Below are 14,847 nucleotides of genomic sequence, written 5' to 3'. Positions count from 1 at the left end.
TTTATATTCTTTAAGACTGATGAGAAATACTGTTAGGAAGATGTGGGGGGGGTTGTTTGGTTACCTAACAAAACTTCAGAAAGCAGCGATGAGCTAACACTGCTGTAGCTGTCAGCACGCTCCTTGGCGTACCCTTTTCGAGTGTGCTGGCTGGCCAGTAGCCTCGCCTGTGGATGCTGCTTTAGAGACCTTGGCGTGCTTTGCTTTGAAATAGCAGAAGCACCCCCACCAGCGAAATGAGACGGACCTGCAGAGGTGTAGTTTTGGCACCATAACTGTGTCCACTCCATGGACTTGTGCTAGCAAAGGGTTGGCCCCAAAGAGCTGAGCCGGCAGCCCGCCAAGAGCACCTGGCCTAGGGTAGGGTGCCGAGCTGCTGCTTCTCTCCTCCTTTTTTGCGAGCCAGCGTGGTGACTCCTTCCTTGGAGACTTATTTTAGTGGTAGCTTATAGATCGAGAGCAGCGTTCACAGATATCACTGGAGGAAGTTTCACCTTGGGTTAGACTAGTAATTCTTTTCTATAATCACTCTAATTTATTAGCATTTTCAGAGGACCAAATCCAAGATAATTTTTTTTCCCTCTCTCCTCTTGCTGTAGATGGAAAGAGTTATGCATGCATCTGTTTTTTCTCTCGCTGTTTGATACTCATATTCTAGGGAGAGATTTCACGGATGTTGCCGACTACCTGGAATACTTGAGGAGAGATTTGTTTTTCTTCTTGAAACAATAAAATCATTTTAACTTCTGATTTAGGCAGCTTTACCCTCTTGGTACAATTGCTGAAAATTGTATTGACTTTTTTGTGGAAAACAGCTTCCTTTCCCATTCAGGTCCTAAGATTTTCATACACTTTGTAGAATAATGAGAAAATGCATCTCAGAGCAGCTGTCATCTTTTTTTCCTACCGCAGCAGCTTCTACAATTGTAGAAGTTAGGAGCAGCAAGTAGAAACTTGGACGCAGGGATTCATTTTGTCTAAACACTTCCCCTGGAGAAAGAAGACTTCAGCCTTCCCAGAAAGTCTTCAGAATATTTCTTTCCTTGGAGCAGTGTACTTAGAGAAACTCAAATCGTGTTGGACAGTGACTGCATTGACCAAATGTAGCTGCTCAATGTATGATTTAAATACCGTTTATTTAAATGTACAATCAATGTTTTGTAGAAAATTCAGTGCTTAGTATGTTCTCTGGCTACCTTGACAAGTTGAAGTATAACCTTTCTTCCCTGATTCTAGCCCTATTAAAAGAATATTTTCTAGGGGAATATATAACATTTGCATTCCAGTTATCTAAACTGCATACAGATAACTCATTCACAGTTCAAAGCTGCTTCAAAAGATAACTCAATTTTAATTGTTAATATCTGAAGTTTTGTATTTACGTCAGGTATAAAGGCATCAGCACAACAAAACTGAGTATTTTGTGCTTTTGGATGACACTGAAATTGCAGAACAAATCCATTATCAGCATTCATGAGGCTTCTGTATTCATTTTGTAATATATTGGCTTGTACTTCACTTGTAATTCTGGGCTTTTGAATGCACTGCTGAATGACAAAAGTTGCATATATTTTCATGTAGTGTTCTTCTGGCTTCTAGCTTACTCAGTGTAGTAATTGTCTTAACTTTTTAATCTTTCAGCATACCTGCTACAGCAAAATGGAGGTAAGAGCATGATCTGGCCTAGTTAGTAACACTTCCTGGCATTGGCACAAGCACAACTTGTTGAATATTGTTCATGTCGCTTGTTATGCTGTATAAAATTTTTTGCTATGAATAGGCTGCATAGTACTTCCAAGGAACAGGGGAACTAGATAAACTGTTCCTCACTGAACCCACATCTCTCTCTCTTCTGAGATAATTCTTACTACAATATTCATGCTGTAGAAGGAGGAGTTGTCACCTGTTAGCTTAGTGCCCTAAGCCCAGGGGCTTCCAGCGAGGCACAAGGACGGAGCAAACAGGAACCCTGCTACTGAGGGTGCATAAATGCTGATACAGATCCAAAATGGTCAGATTCAAAAATGCTAGAATTGGTTGGGATAGAAGGAAAGATGAGAGAATCAAGTTTTGTTTCCAATACAAACATAATTGTTCAAAAAATTATTTTTTCCTAAAAACATCTACTATGGAAGGATTCCATGATACAGTATTGTGTAGCTCCCAGACAAAAATGAGTTGCAGCTCTCCTGAAAGGATGTTTTAAATTGGCGGCAAAACCATTTGTGTGCCGGAATATTGCTGGCTCCAGGGAAGGGGAACAGGCAAATCTTTTCTATTAAAGTTAGGGCCCTACCTCACTTGCATAGGGCTTAATGGTGGGAGTGGGATTATACATGTTTGTTTGTATCTGCTCTTTCTAATTCTTCATCATGATCAACACAACAGTCAGTCTTTTTTTTGTTGTTGTTGTTTAGTTTTTCTACACTGAGTGATAGAGCTCCAAATCTATGGCAGCACTAAGAGCAAAATTGCCATTTACTCAACTACTGTTTTTAGATCTTTGAGCTTCTGCATTATTGGTTTGTACAATTTGGTGGTTTTTTTCATTGTACTGAAGTCTGGAAATACTCAACTTAAAAGCTTATGTAGTCTAAATTCCTATGACAGAAATGTTGCTTTTTTTATAATGGGAACTTAAGACTTAGAATTTTTCATAAGGACTTAGAATCCCTTTTTGGCTTTCTTATTGCTACTTTCTTTAGGTACTACAGTCCTCCTTTGTGTTGCATCTCATCTGTTGGTTCAGAGTTAGGTAATTTCTTTTTATAGATGCTCAAGTTGGAGGTGTTATGGTTCTCTCTCTTCAAACAATTATCCAATGTCATGAATAAAAATATCATTATAAAATTGCAGTTATATTAAGTGCAATATATACCTTTAAATTTATTACCACCCCCCTCCAAATTTTTCCTGTGCCCAGTATTTATTCTAGGTGATTGAGTAAAACCAGAAGGATTTGAATGTCATTCCAATTTGTTTGCAAAGTTGTTAGAAGAATTTTTTTTTTTTTTAACCTAGGATGAACAAATGAGATAGTCTGTTTAGGCACTAGATATGCAATCTTTTGTGTTACTTAAAAATACTTTTCAAGGTAGAATTACATTTTAGAAGTGTTTAGTAAATAAAACTCACAGGCATCTTTAGTATTTACTAGGATAATTAAACTAACACACTTTAACCATGGAACATTTAGAGTATCCAGATTTCAAATGGCAACCTTGCAGTTCCCCTCCACATAGATGAACAGTTTTAGCAGTTTGAGGGGGCAAGGAGCATGTATTAAATCCAGAAAGTTCATTTTGCATTTAAAATACAATTTTTTTCCTACATTAGAGAAAATGTTCTGAAAAACTACATTTTTCTGGTTACTTTAATACCAGTAAAGGTGTACAAGTGTACATCATGTTACTGAAAGTCTGGCTTACCAAAGATTACCCTAATGTTCTTTGCATGCCAGGATACCCTATGGGGAGTTTTGCTGTAATAAAGAAAAACTGTAGTATGTCAGATGTACTTTTAACTGTTTCTTTAGAATTTTATTCTTTAAGATTTCAGCAATGTTAACCTGATCTTGATTCTGGTGAAGCCTAAAAAACAGCTGAAAAAGGTATTTTAAAGCGCTTTCATATGAAAATGAAAAATACCTAATATATGTGTCACAGATCAGTAAAAATATAATAAAATATTTGTTTTAAAAACTGGTTCCATTTTACTCTGAATAACAATACTGATAAATGACCAAAAAAGCATACTGTACACTGATAATATGAGATTTGTACAGGTACCAGTAGTTAGCAAGGACAAACCACTGCTGCATTACAGAATATGAGTCATAATAAGCTGAGAAACAAGAGCTCCGGACAAATGGGAAAGCTGGTTCCCAGTGGCAGTCACTGGTACTTGTAAAAGCTGCACCGAGGACTCAATCTTAGCCTGCAGCTTTCAGGGGGGAAGTCTTCCCCCTTGCAACCGCTGACAAAATCAGTCAGTTCTTAGGCTACCATTGCAATTACATTCCCTGCATTTCTGTTGAGAAAGAAATAACTTACCGGAAGCCGTTCTTGCACTACAGCTCCTGCAAGGTCTGCACTTTTCCTCCCACCTAGCTCAGTTCTCCAGTAGAAACAACTGATTTTCTTGAATCCCTGGAGGGGATGCTGACTAAATTTTTGAGTGAGCCTCAAAAGAACAGCAGCTCTCATGACTCATGTGAATTTGTTTCTGAACCATCTCAAGGGCATCTGTATTTTACTTGTCCTAGTGGGTTTCTTCTCTTCTTACGATTCTGTAAAGTTACAAGTCACCTACTTACTGGCTTGTTGGGTGTGGGGTTTTGGGTTTTTTTTTTTTGATTTGGGTTTTTTTTTTTTTGACATTTAGAAACTATCATGTCATATCAGCAAGGCTTTACTGATCATTTTCTCCTAGCTTAAACTTCTGAATATAAAGCGCTAAATATTTAGTGTGCCTTGCAAGTAATTTTTCTTTTCCCCTCTGCTCCTCTTTGCCATTACTTTTCTTATTTGAGAAGTGATTCATTATCACCAGCGGTGAGGCACACTTTGGAATTCCTACAGGTTTTCTAAAACAAGTCTGATGAATACCTTAAAAGCATCAGTTCAACCACAATTGGAAGAATAATCCCCTAAAATAGTTTTAATCTCTAGATACTTCAGAAATAACTGCATAATGCTACATAAATTCTAAGATAGATTATGATACACTATTTGCTGTAATACCACAAAATTGCCTGAATTAAAGATAATATTTCTATATCACCAGTACTGTTGTAGGTCTCTGTCTCTGTCATAATTATGATGCCACTGGGTATCTACTAAATATTCTGGAATATTGTACATCTGTTTGTTTCTTAAGGCTGACGTTTTAAGGAAAACAGGTCTGCTTCTGGGAAAAAAGCTCTCTTACAAAGAGTACAAATTTCATGAAATGAATGACTTTTTGCTAGAAAACCTTGTTCAGTAATTCAGATGATGATGATAATGCTAGCACTGATCTTTGATTCTTCAGAGCACTGTAAATACAGCTTCTGTCTTAGTACACTGTAAAATATGCATTTTTTTTTCTTTCTTACAAGACTCTTGGCAGACTGAGGTTAGCACACACAGATGCAGCAAATTGGATGTTTTATAGGCAGCTGAGGAACATAAAAAATAAAGATATAAGAGCAAAAAGAATGAAGTTACTTTAAAGGATAACTGTTATGTTTTGCTAATTTTGAAATAACATATAACTCACCCTTGCCATCAGAGCGCAATTATTATCTGTTGGTCAGCTATCATATATATTTATATACTGTTTCTTTTATCCCTGTTCATTTGGATTCCAAGCCAGCAATGAAGAAAACACCTTGCTTATTTGAATTTGAATTACCTTTTGTAATTTTAACAGATTTTTGGATTCCCTGGTGTTTGGTGAAGTGTAAATTGTTTGAAGGTATTCTAAGTGCATTCAATTAATACTTTTCATAGCAGGATTGTGTGTCATAGCATTTGGCACTGCTTTGTTTAGCTAGCGTCCAGAGAATATGCTCTGAATAGATTGTATTCTGCATAAATAAGTCAGACATTTAAATAGAAACCAGTGTGACTAATGTGGGATATCAAATTCTCTAGGACTTGCAGTTCTATATATGCTTGAAGAATGCATGCATGAAAACATAAGCCATTTCATAACCTTGACTTTGCATAACATAGCTTTACCCTGGTATTTGCACTGTAACCAGTTTGCGAGATTTTAGCATTGATGGGCTATAGATGTTCTTTACTAGAGCATCCGGTTCTTAGTTACCTTACTACACACAGTATTATAAAAACAAAAACAACATTGTGCAGAAATAATTTAATTTCCAGTGCTTCCCATTTGGCATTCCTAACAAATGTAAGGCTTTCGGAGGAGAAAAGATGACCCAAGATTCTTTGTGTTCTCTTGGATTTTCTTCTGTTTGAAGTTAATTTTGCCATATGATAGTCTAATTTGCATTGTAAATGGAGTTCATCCAACTTGTGGGACAATTAGAATATAAACAGGTGTTCTTAAAAGTATAATTTGCCAAATAAAATAAACATTAGATGCTAAGGGTTTCTGATTATCTTCTGAGCTATGGGAATAGGACAGCAAGCAAGGGATCATTTTTCCCAGGAACGTGGGAGTGGGGGGGAGGAAGAAGGTTCTTTGAAGCTCTTGTTTAACCAATGCCTAGATGTAAACTTTTCCCTGTTTTTCATTTGGGGCTTTCTGGCTCAGTTCTCCTCTTCAGAATATGGGACTGATGTAATATAAGCAGATACCAGCACCTCAGTAAATGCTCCACAGGTATTCCTTTCGAGAGGGAATGTAACAAGTTTGGGCAGAGTGGAATTTAAAGGGAAGTTTTTAAATTTACAGGAGCTACAAATTTCAGTACCTATTTGAAGTATTCAGTTGCTTTTCTCTTTTAATGAATATTGTTAAATTGGTGTTGTTTGTGTTTGGCAGTGTTCTTAGCACGGGAATTTGTCCCTAGCAGAAGTATGGTTTTGAAGTTTGTTAAAATGCACACCTTGAGCCTATTTGTCCATGACAAGAAGGAATTTTTCCGTGTAAAGTGTTATCAGTTAGCTGCTGTAGAATCTCAGGTCGGTTTTAAAGTGAAAGTTGCTGATCTTTGACTTGACGATAACTGTGCCAATTTGAGCAGAGTAGTGACAAACACAAGAGGTTCTGTTTTTTTTGCTTTGAACTTAGAGACTTACAGTGCTATTGCCTGTGGTTGATTTGCCTAGAGCTTGAAAAGCCTCAGTAGGAAAAGCATGCAGGCTATCTTCCTATCTTCTCTGCTAGCTTTCCTAGGTCTCTCACCCTCTAAAGTTACCAGAATCAGTGAGGAAAGCTAAAAGAAGTCTTTATCAACTCTTGCCTTTGCTGTTGGATATAGCAAAGTGCTCTAGCTGCTCATAAGAACAGGGAACTGAAAAAAGGAAAGCTAGAGGAAATGAGGAGCGAGAGGAAACACCTAAACTGCAGCTAGAGGAATTACGTCGTACAGCCACATCAGTACTGCAGTAGCCAAGAGGCTGGGTGCAGAACACCTCTCAAACAGGAGGAAGCCAGCCATCCGCCCTTGCTGTCTCCAGAAGGCTCTGAGGTGGCCTAGAAGAATAGACCAAGCCAAGACTACTCTTTCCTTTTTGATACTTAAAAAAAAAAAAAAAAAAAAAAAATGTTTTGCATCTATTTACCAGAAGGTGATCTGAAAGAGAGGAAAAACAACGTAGTATTTATACTAGGAATTGAATCCCAGCAGCTGAGCAGGGAGCTGCTTTGATTGCTTGCCTCCCCTGGAGCTCATTCGTTCATCTTTTGTATTGGATCATAACTAGTAAGTTCACTAACTACATCTAGAGCCATTCCTTTTAATAAAACTTCTTAACCTTAGGAAATTTGCCATTACTATCTCGTTACATCATGGTCTTGGATTTGGGGAAGTTTATCGTAAGCTTTATATTTCTAGTCATCATGATTATAAAGAAAACCTTCCAAATGAGGGTCCGTTTCAGGTGCTGCAGCACCACTAACTCCCTCTCTCCCGATAGCTTCTGGAGGAGTGAGCTTCCTCAGTTCGCCTATGAAAAGCACCGAGACTGAACAGACTTAAATGGGCAGGATTATCTGTTGAATTGTTGACACTTCAGTAGCAGGTTTAATATTTGCCTATCCTTTTTTAGGAGATGAAATGGTGGATTTAGGTGTAAGGAATGACTGTAATTCTCAAGTTGCATTCAAGTCAAATCTAGTCTTTCCCACGAGGAGGAGATGGAGCCCCTTTTACCTTGCTAAATGCTTAGCTGTGTTACATAACCACCCCCCCCCCCCCAAGCCAGGCTAGAAAACAAACATGAATCCCCCTCTCCCCCGCATTGCTCTTTTGTCAAACAGCCAGAAACTCGGATTCCCTATAACAACCATGATCTGTAACATTCAAATCGAGAAGGTCAGATCTTGAGCAACATAACTCCCCTCAGACTCATAGAATAAAAGAGACCTTCTTGAAACAAAAGCAGTTAACTCCTATGATCAGCTGAACAGCAAATTAGCATTTAAAGCTTTTGGTGCTTTCCCTTTCCTGATAACAGGATAATTTGGGTTTTTTCCTAGATGCACACTAACTGAATATGTAGAGTTGAAAGGAATAAGGCCAGATGGCAGATCAGAAATTCCTTTATTATGTTTTTGGCTCTGACATGAGTCATTAAGCACTTTCAAACAAGTGGCTGAATGTTTCTGTGTTTGTGCTTATATAAAATAGAAATTCAAACAACAATCACCTTACTTACAGACATGATGTGAGAATTATTGGTTTGCATAGCATTTTCATAGCTATACATAGTAAATTAATTTAGGTTTGCTTTCTAAAGGAAGGGTAAGTAGTCTTTTCGTTGTTTTTAAAATTGTAGAAATTTTAGGTAAACTCTTAAGATGATACTACTGGTAGGTCAATATCAAAACTTGTGAGTCTTTTGGGTCCAGCATCTTATCTACTGACATTTTCCATGATTTATGTTGACTTCCTTTTTACTTTGTTTTCTTTTGGGGAAGGGGTGCTTTCTGAGGAGGCAGTGTTTTGGGTAACTGAGGTTTTCTATATCTATATATCTATATCTATAAGAGTGCATGTTTGGCCATGCATATATCACCATATAACAGATCTCACCAGCCAGCCAAGCAGTCTGTTTCAAATTGGAAATCAACATTAGTAATACTTTGAAGTAACTAGGATAGGATTTTTTTTTTTTTTTTAATTATAAGAGCCGTGTACTCATGGAAAAACTTCAGAAAGGGAGAAGTGGGAACAACTCTACATTTGAGATGAAACTTCATCAGTTTTTGAAAGGAATTCAAAGGAGTAGTTTCCCATAAACAAGATGGTGGCTGGGACATTGTGACATTAATTCCCTGTTTCAAACACGCATGGTAACATTAGGTTGAGAAACTCCACTTATCATTCAAAAAACTCAAGTTGTTGTTCTCAGTCTTGACTAAATTCAACCTGACTTGAAGAATTATATCAGCATGAGTTAAGAACTGCCATTTTAAATCTGCGTGAACCAAGACTGAAATTAGTTGTTTTTAATTTTATTTTTATGTATTAATAGGTCTTGATGGTTTCAAGTAGAAAGTCTAGGCTGCCTGATTTGTAGTGTCTAAATCATTGTTCTTCTGTTCTCTTTAGATAAATACAGGGCACCGATCGCAGCTGACCGTATCAAGTGCGGAGGTGGGAAATGAAAGGAGTCCAAATTTAGAAAGCAGCCCTTTCATGTCAGATCTTCTGAGTGACATACCCTTTGCCCTAGCACCACATGTGTTAGCAGTACAGGGCGCCCATAATGACGTTCCTGACCGATTGCTCACCTACGACATCAATGATAATTTATCAAGATTTTGGTATGACTTTACACTTGAAAATTCAGTGCTCTGTGATCCGTAATGTTTTCTTTAATTTTTCTGTCTGTGTTAAGGCAAGTCTTAATGTGAAGATAAAGACATATTTTTAACATCTTAATATTTTGGGGGCCTGCCACTGGTGCATCAGACGCATTAAATCAATAGGGTTGTTATTCAGTACTGTGTTGTATTTCTTAGTTTTAACTGAAATGTAACTTACTATGTTAAGTATTACGTTTACCTCCAAAGAAATCAAGCAGAGCTTTGTTTCAGCCTGAGTACAAGACTTGCTGTTGGTACCACTTCTATGCACTTCTGCATTATTAGTTATTTTACTCTGATACTAGAGACATAGATGCAGTTACGCAAGTTTAAGATTATCTTTGATTTTCTACAGATAGAAGCCCAGATTTAGTGCTAAAGTAATGCTGCTTCATAGTACTGGACCGACATCTTTCCAGTCAAACTGAGTTTTAAAACTCAGACTTAATTACACATATTTACATAGTTATGAATATTTAATAAAATTGATTAGACTTACCAATTTCAAAGTGAACATTAGTTGTCTCACTCCTTTTCCAGTAGGTGTTTTGCCTGTCTCATTTTGTCATTTTGTGCCTCTTCTGTTGTCTTAAGAAGCTCTTTCTGGCTGCCTGTTGGTTGCTGTTTGTTCTCATTACCACATGTGTTCCTGATTTATACACAGATCAGCTTTTCCATTTTAACCTCTTTGCCCCCTAAAGAAGGAAATCTCAGGACACGTACTTTTAATGGTCACACCCTTCTTTTTTTAATTTGTGTGCCAGAGATACAGATGGCAATGTTTAACAACAGGAAAACATTACATTGTTTCTTATCCAGCTAAATTAAATGGCTAAGTACATAAACATGCATTCTCACAGACCACTGTGTTGCCTGCTCACAAGCTTTTGGGTATGTAATATTTTTTCCAACTAGAACCTGAGTTGTTGTTGCATGAGCAACAGCTCACTGATGTAACATCATGATTTGTTTGAACAATGATCTGCGTTACACAAAAGATTACACTTGTTTTCTCTTGGGGTAGAATATTTATATTGTGCCAAATGTTAGTGGATATTTTCATATATTTTCTATGATCTGTGATAGCTTAAAATTATATATATTTTCAGACATGTGTCCTCTTAAGGTTTTCGAGATAAATACTGTAAATGATGAAGAAGTTGCATTGTGAATATGTCTTAGGTTGGTTGTTAAATATTCATGTTTTAGATTTTTTTAATGTATGTATTTATGTAAATTTGTTAGTGTATTTTTGTCAATTATGTTCATAAATGTTTGAAAGTAATTGTTTCAGGGAAAATGTCTGTGCTGCACTCAAATAAAAAAGTGGTAAAATAGTATTGAGTTATTTTTTGTGTGTGGGTTATAACTCTGCTTCACCAATATTGTTTAGTATAGCTGTGACCATTCAGATTTCATGGGAGCTTGAATTTGTTTTTATTTGGAAATTTTTTCAATGTCATTTAAAAATCAGGGTCCTGTTAATCAAATATATCACATTTTCATCTGATGTGCACTGTGTGCTATGTCTATGTCTTGCAGTGGTTTAGCTGTTATTCATGACACTGTTCTGAGGATAATACTGTAGTGAACTGGGAAGTAGTCAGACTTCTTAGGACTTTACTGAGTTGTTTAAACCTGATTCTGTGTGCTGAGTTTTCTAGTTAATGCTTCTCTGAAGCACTAAATTTAATCTTCATGATTGTTTTTTATTTAACCTTTACACATTAACCATTTTGAAAGTAGCATGCTTCCATTCAAATTGTTTTTCATTTCACATCTGGAGTGTTTCTCCAGCTCAGCTGGTCTAGAAGCAGAACTGCAAAACACTGTTGAAGAACCAGCACACTCACAACACTTGTTTTTTCCTTGCTAACTGACTTGGCATGTAAATTTTTGACATTCATTTTTGATTAATGTTAGATACTTTATCTAAATAATTATATCTTGTCAGAATCCTGCCGTTATATTCACAAACCAATATGCGGTCCTTTCACAAGAAAAGAAGAGACGTAGGGGCGTGGGGGTTGTATTCACCCATGATAAGAAATATCAATGGTAGGTTAAACATTTGGCCAGCTTTCTTAAATGTGCTCCATAAATAGTAAAATTTACATGTAGCAAGAGTACTAGTCATATGTCTCCTCACTGCCCTCTCCTTAGCAAACCTTGGAGGTCAAACTTGCTTAGCATCATCCATAAAAAAGTGGATTGAAATTTAATGCTATCCAAACAGCAGAGGTGAATTTCTTCCCACTGGGATAAGAAAAAATACACTTAAACTGTTATAAACTAATAACATTTATGGATGTTAGCATTTGCCCACAACTAATGTGAAGATGACACAAAATCTTCAGAAAATTAAAGATTTCCTACAGTCTTAATTCATACAAAAATGCGTATCACTTGTGTAAGGCATGTTTAACACCATATGCTAAGTGATTATTGCATAGATGTATGAATATTGTAATATATGTATATCTGTCATTGTCAAGAAATATTGAATGGTTCTATATATTATCACTCAAACATTTGACCACTGATGAAGGAATATAATTAATTCAAAAAATCCATTTAGAAGCTATAAAAATATAATCAATATTGATATCAAAACACCGTGGCTGTCCTTTCTGCAAATCCCATATATAAAAATGAGAGCTTGAATAGAACTGTTAGCTATGTGTGTTATGCATACCTATGTGGACTGTTTAGATAGAACTGAAAGATATTTCATGGCTGATAATCAGTAACATCAAAATTAAGAGAGGTTGTCAGCTGCAGAATTAATAATGGCAGACTGAAGTATAAACCTGTGCCAGTGAAGCGCTGTAAATGGGAGCTTTGTTACTGCCATTACTGGGCATAATACTAGGCCTTCACTCTTTTATTAAATAGTTTATTTAGATAGAGTTACACTGGTTTGTAGGAGATTTTGAGTTTCATTTGCAATTCTCTAAAATTCACTTGCAGGAGATGTGCTCTGCTTTGTGTGATAGCTTCCTTATGGAGCTTCCTAATAAATCAAACATAACAAGACACTTCTTATTTCCTCTGAAAAAGTTGTAAATGCAGGTTTCTGGAAAAGTCTAATTTTAAAAGTAGAAAACAGAGAGCTAAGCCCACATGTTCAAAGGTAAATCAAAGAGTAATTGCATCCAGAACAGCCCAACAGCAGGCTGATCGTGAACTAGTCCCCACAGACAATTCCCTGGAGACAAATTCAAAAATGGAACCAGACAATGCTGTAGTGGAGGTCACTCAAGGAGACAATTACAGATCCAGTTGCTGATGTTTTCTGTAAAGTATGATCCAAACCTTGATACTGCAGTACTGCAGCTGGCAAACGTACCCTTGTGTAGTCACAGATGAGAGGTTTTGACCCTAGAGCAAATGAAGGGAAAAGGCACAGAGCATATTCACCACAGTAATTACAGTATCTTAAAATAATACCCCATTCTCAGCTAGAGAAACGGTTATGTTCACAACAGAAGTAAACCAGCCCTCGATGTAAGATGAGTGAGTTGTTTGGAATGATAGCATAAAACTTCCATGTGAGAACCTGCTTTCTTCCTCACCACCACCCTTTTGTTATGACATGATAATTCATCTTGCTTTTGGTTTTCTCTTCTCAGTCTAGCGAGTGTGGAGAGGAACCAGAACTGCAACTAATAGGGGATAAGTCCTTTCCTTCTTAGGTAACTGCAACTGTTCTACCGATGACAAGGCAATTCCAGATTAACCAGATTTAATTTCAAAGCCAGAGAGTGCCTGTTACAGCAACAAAGAAGCAGAACTCTGAGAATAACTCCTGAAAATCCTAAGGTAGATTCCCTTTTAGTGTGGTAACAAGCCAAGCTGGGTATGTTCTGCCCTTTCGCTGTGCTGCATCTGTTCATGAGCATTAAGCTTGACATTCTGTCATGAGCTTGCAAAGTCAGAAATAGGTACATTGGGCTTGATTTCTTCCCATCAATATGTCAAATTCCTTAAACTAAGGAAAATTATAAATCTTCCTATATCCTCCATTGAGACTATGGAGGGGTTTTTTTAGGCGGGGGGGGGGCGGGTTTTAAGAATTGGATACATACCTCCTTTGTTTGACTCTCATAGAGAAGTATCTTTTTCCTTTCAACATCTTTCACAGTAGCAAGACTGTTCTCAGCAAAGAGACCAAGGCTTCATTCTGCAAGAGAGATCTGTTTGCATAGAGACTTGTTAGCCTTCCGTCTGTCTGAATCAAAACCACCCAAAAGAAATGTAAGCATTCATATTTATCGTAAGGGGAGAAAAGTAACTATCTTGTTCCCTTTATGTTGCCGGTCAGTTATTACTGCCCATAAAATGAGACTTAGATTTTTTACAATTCAGAATTTCATCATTTTCAGATACCAACAGTGTAAAAAGTAAATTTGATCTTCTAGGCATAGCATCTCGCTGCCTGTCTAGTTCTGGAGCACAGATCTTAGGTTCTACATACAGATACGTGAGGTTTTTCTTTGTGCTATGTGATACTAGTAAGTAAGACTGTTTTCATTTCTGTAGTAGCTAACATTGGCTGTAATGAAAATATAGAAGCTAAAGGTGCAGTTGGTTAGAATATGATGACACTGTTGTTTTGGTGATCCAGATCAGGAAGTAAGCTGGTACTGTCCCCTACAGTGTCTTTTTTTGTGTACATAGAGTAGATAGCACAAAGGTGTTAATGCCTAATTGGCCATTATTATGCCTGTAGGTCCTAGTGCTAATGCCTCTGTACATTAGTGTAAATAGTGGGAGAGTAATCATCAGTCACATGCTTTTTTCAAGATCTCAGAGCAGATGTTTCTTTTCAGTCTGCAGCCTTCCATACTGTAGCCTTTCTAGGCAGTTTTACCAAAAAAAGACAGTGAATATTCTATTAAAGTTTACTTTCTGATGAGATACCGGGGTAGTTCGAAGAGATCTAGAGTTTGCTCTGTCACAGCTCAGTGTTTTGTCCTTCTGCAGAAACAAAACAAGCTGAGCACACTGAATGGTTAGAGTTGGAAAGCTTTCAGCATTGTATTGCAGGTTATGCAGAGACGTCAGAGAAGCCTTTTTTAATTCTGTGGCAAAACAGAGTATCTAGTGGTGGAAGTGAAGCTGTGATGACCTCAGGAGGATGTAGCAGCTGTAGAACAGAGAAGAGAGAGGGCTCAGTTCTGCCAGCCAATTCAATTCAGTTTTCCTTACTGCAAAGATAAAATAAACTCTTGAGATCAAAGATCTCATTTACAAGGTCCTCTTAAGTCAATCAACACATGCACTTCAATAACAGAACATAAACTGCTCACAAGCAAACAAAAAAAAGATGAGCCTCAATTATATACATCCCTCATG

At 37.1% G+C, this 14,847-nt stretch overlaps 1 protein-coding gene across 1 annotated transcript in view; it reads left to right on the top strand.

The window, feature by feature from the left end:
- Positions 1 to 10,826, top strand: part of UMAD1 (UBAP1-MVB12-associated (UMA) domain containing 1) — an 81,978-nt gene extending 71,152 nt beyond the window's left edge. The window contains exons 4-5 of the mRNA XM_064506374.1: positions 1,642 to 1,665; positions 9,233 to 10,826. Of these exons, the coding sequence (XP_064362444.1) occupies positions 1,642 to 1,665; positions 9,233 to 9,490 (282 nt within the window). The 3' untranslated portion in view covers positions 9,491 to 10,826. The remainder of the gene's footprint in view (positions 1 to 1,641; positions 1,666 to 9,232) is intronic.
- The last annotated feature ends 4,021 nt before the right edge of the window (positions 10,827 to 14,847 follow it).

This window comes from Dromaius novaehollandiae, chromosome 2 (genome assembly GCF_036370855.1).
Source record: "Dromaius novaehollandiae isolate bDroNov1 chromosome 2, bDroNov1.hap1, whole genome shotgun sequence".
In the NCBI taxonomy this organism is placed as follows: domain Eukaryota; kingdom Metazoa; phylum Chordata; class Aves; order Casuariiformes; family Dromaiidae; genus Dromaius; species Dromaius novaehollandiae.
This window is presented reverse-complemented; position numbering and strand designations above follow the sequence as displayed.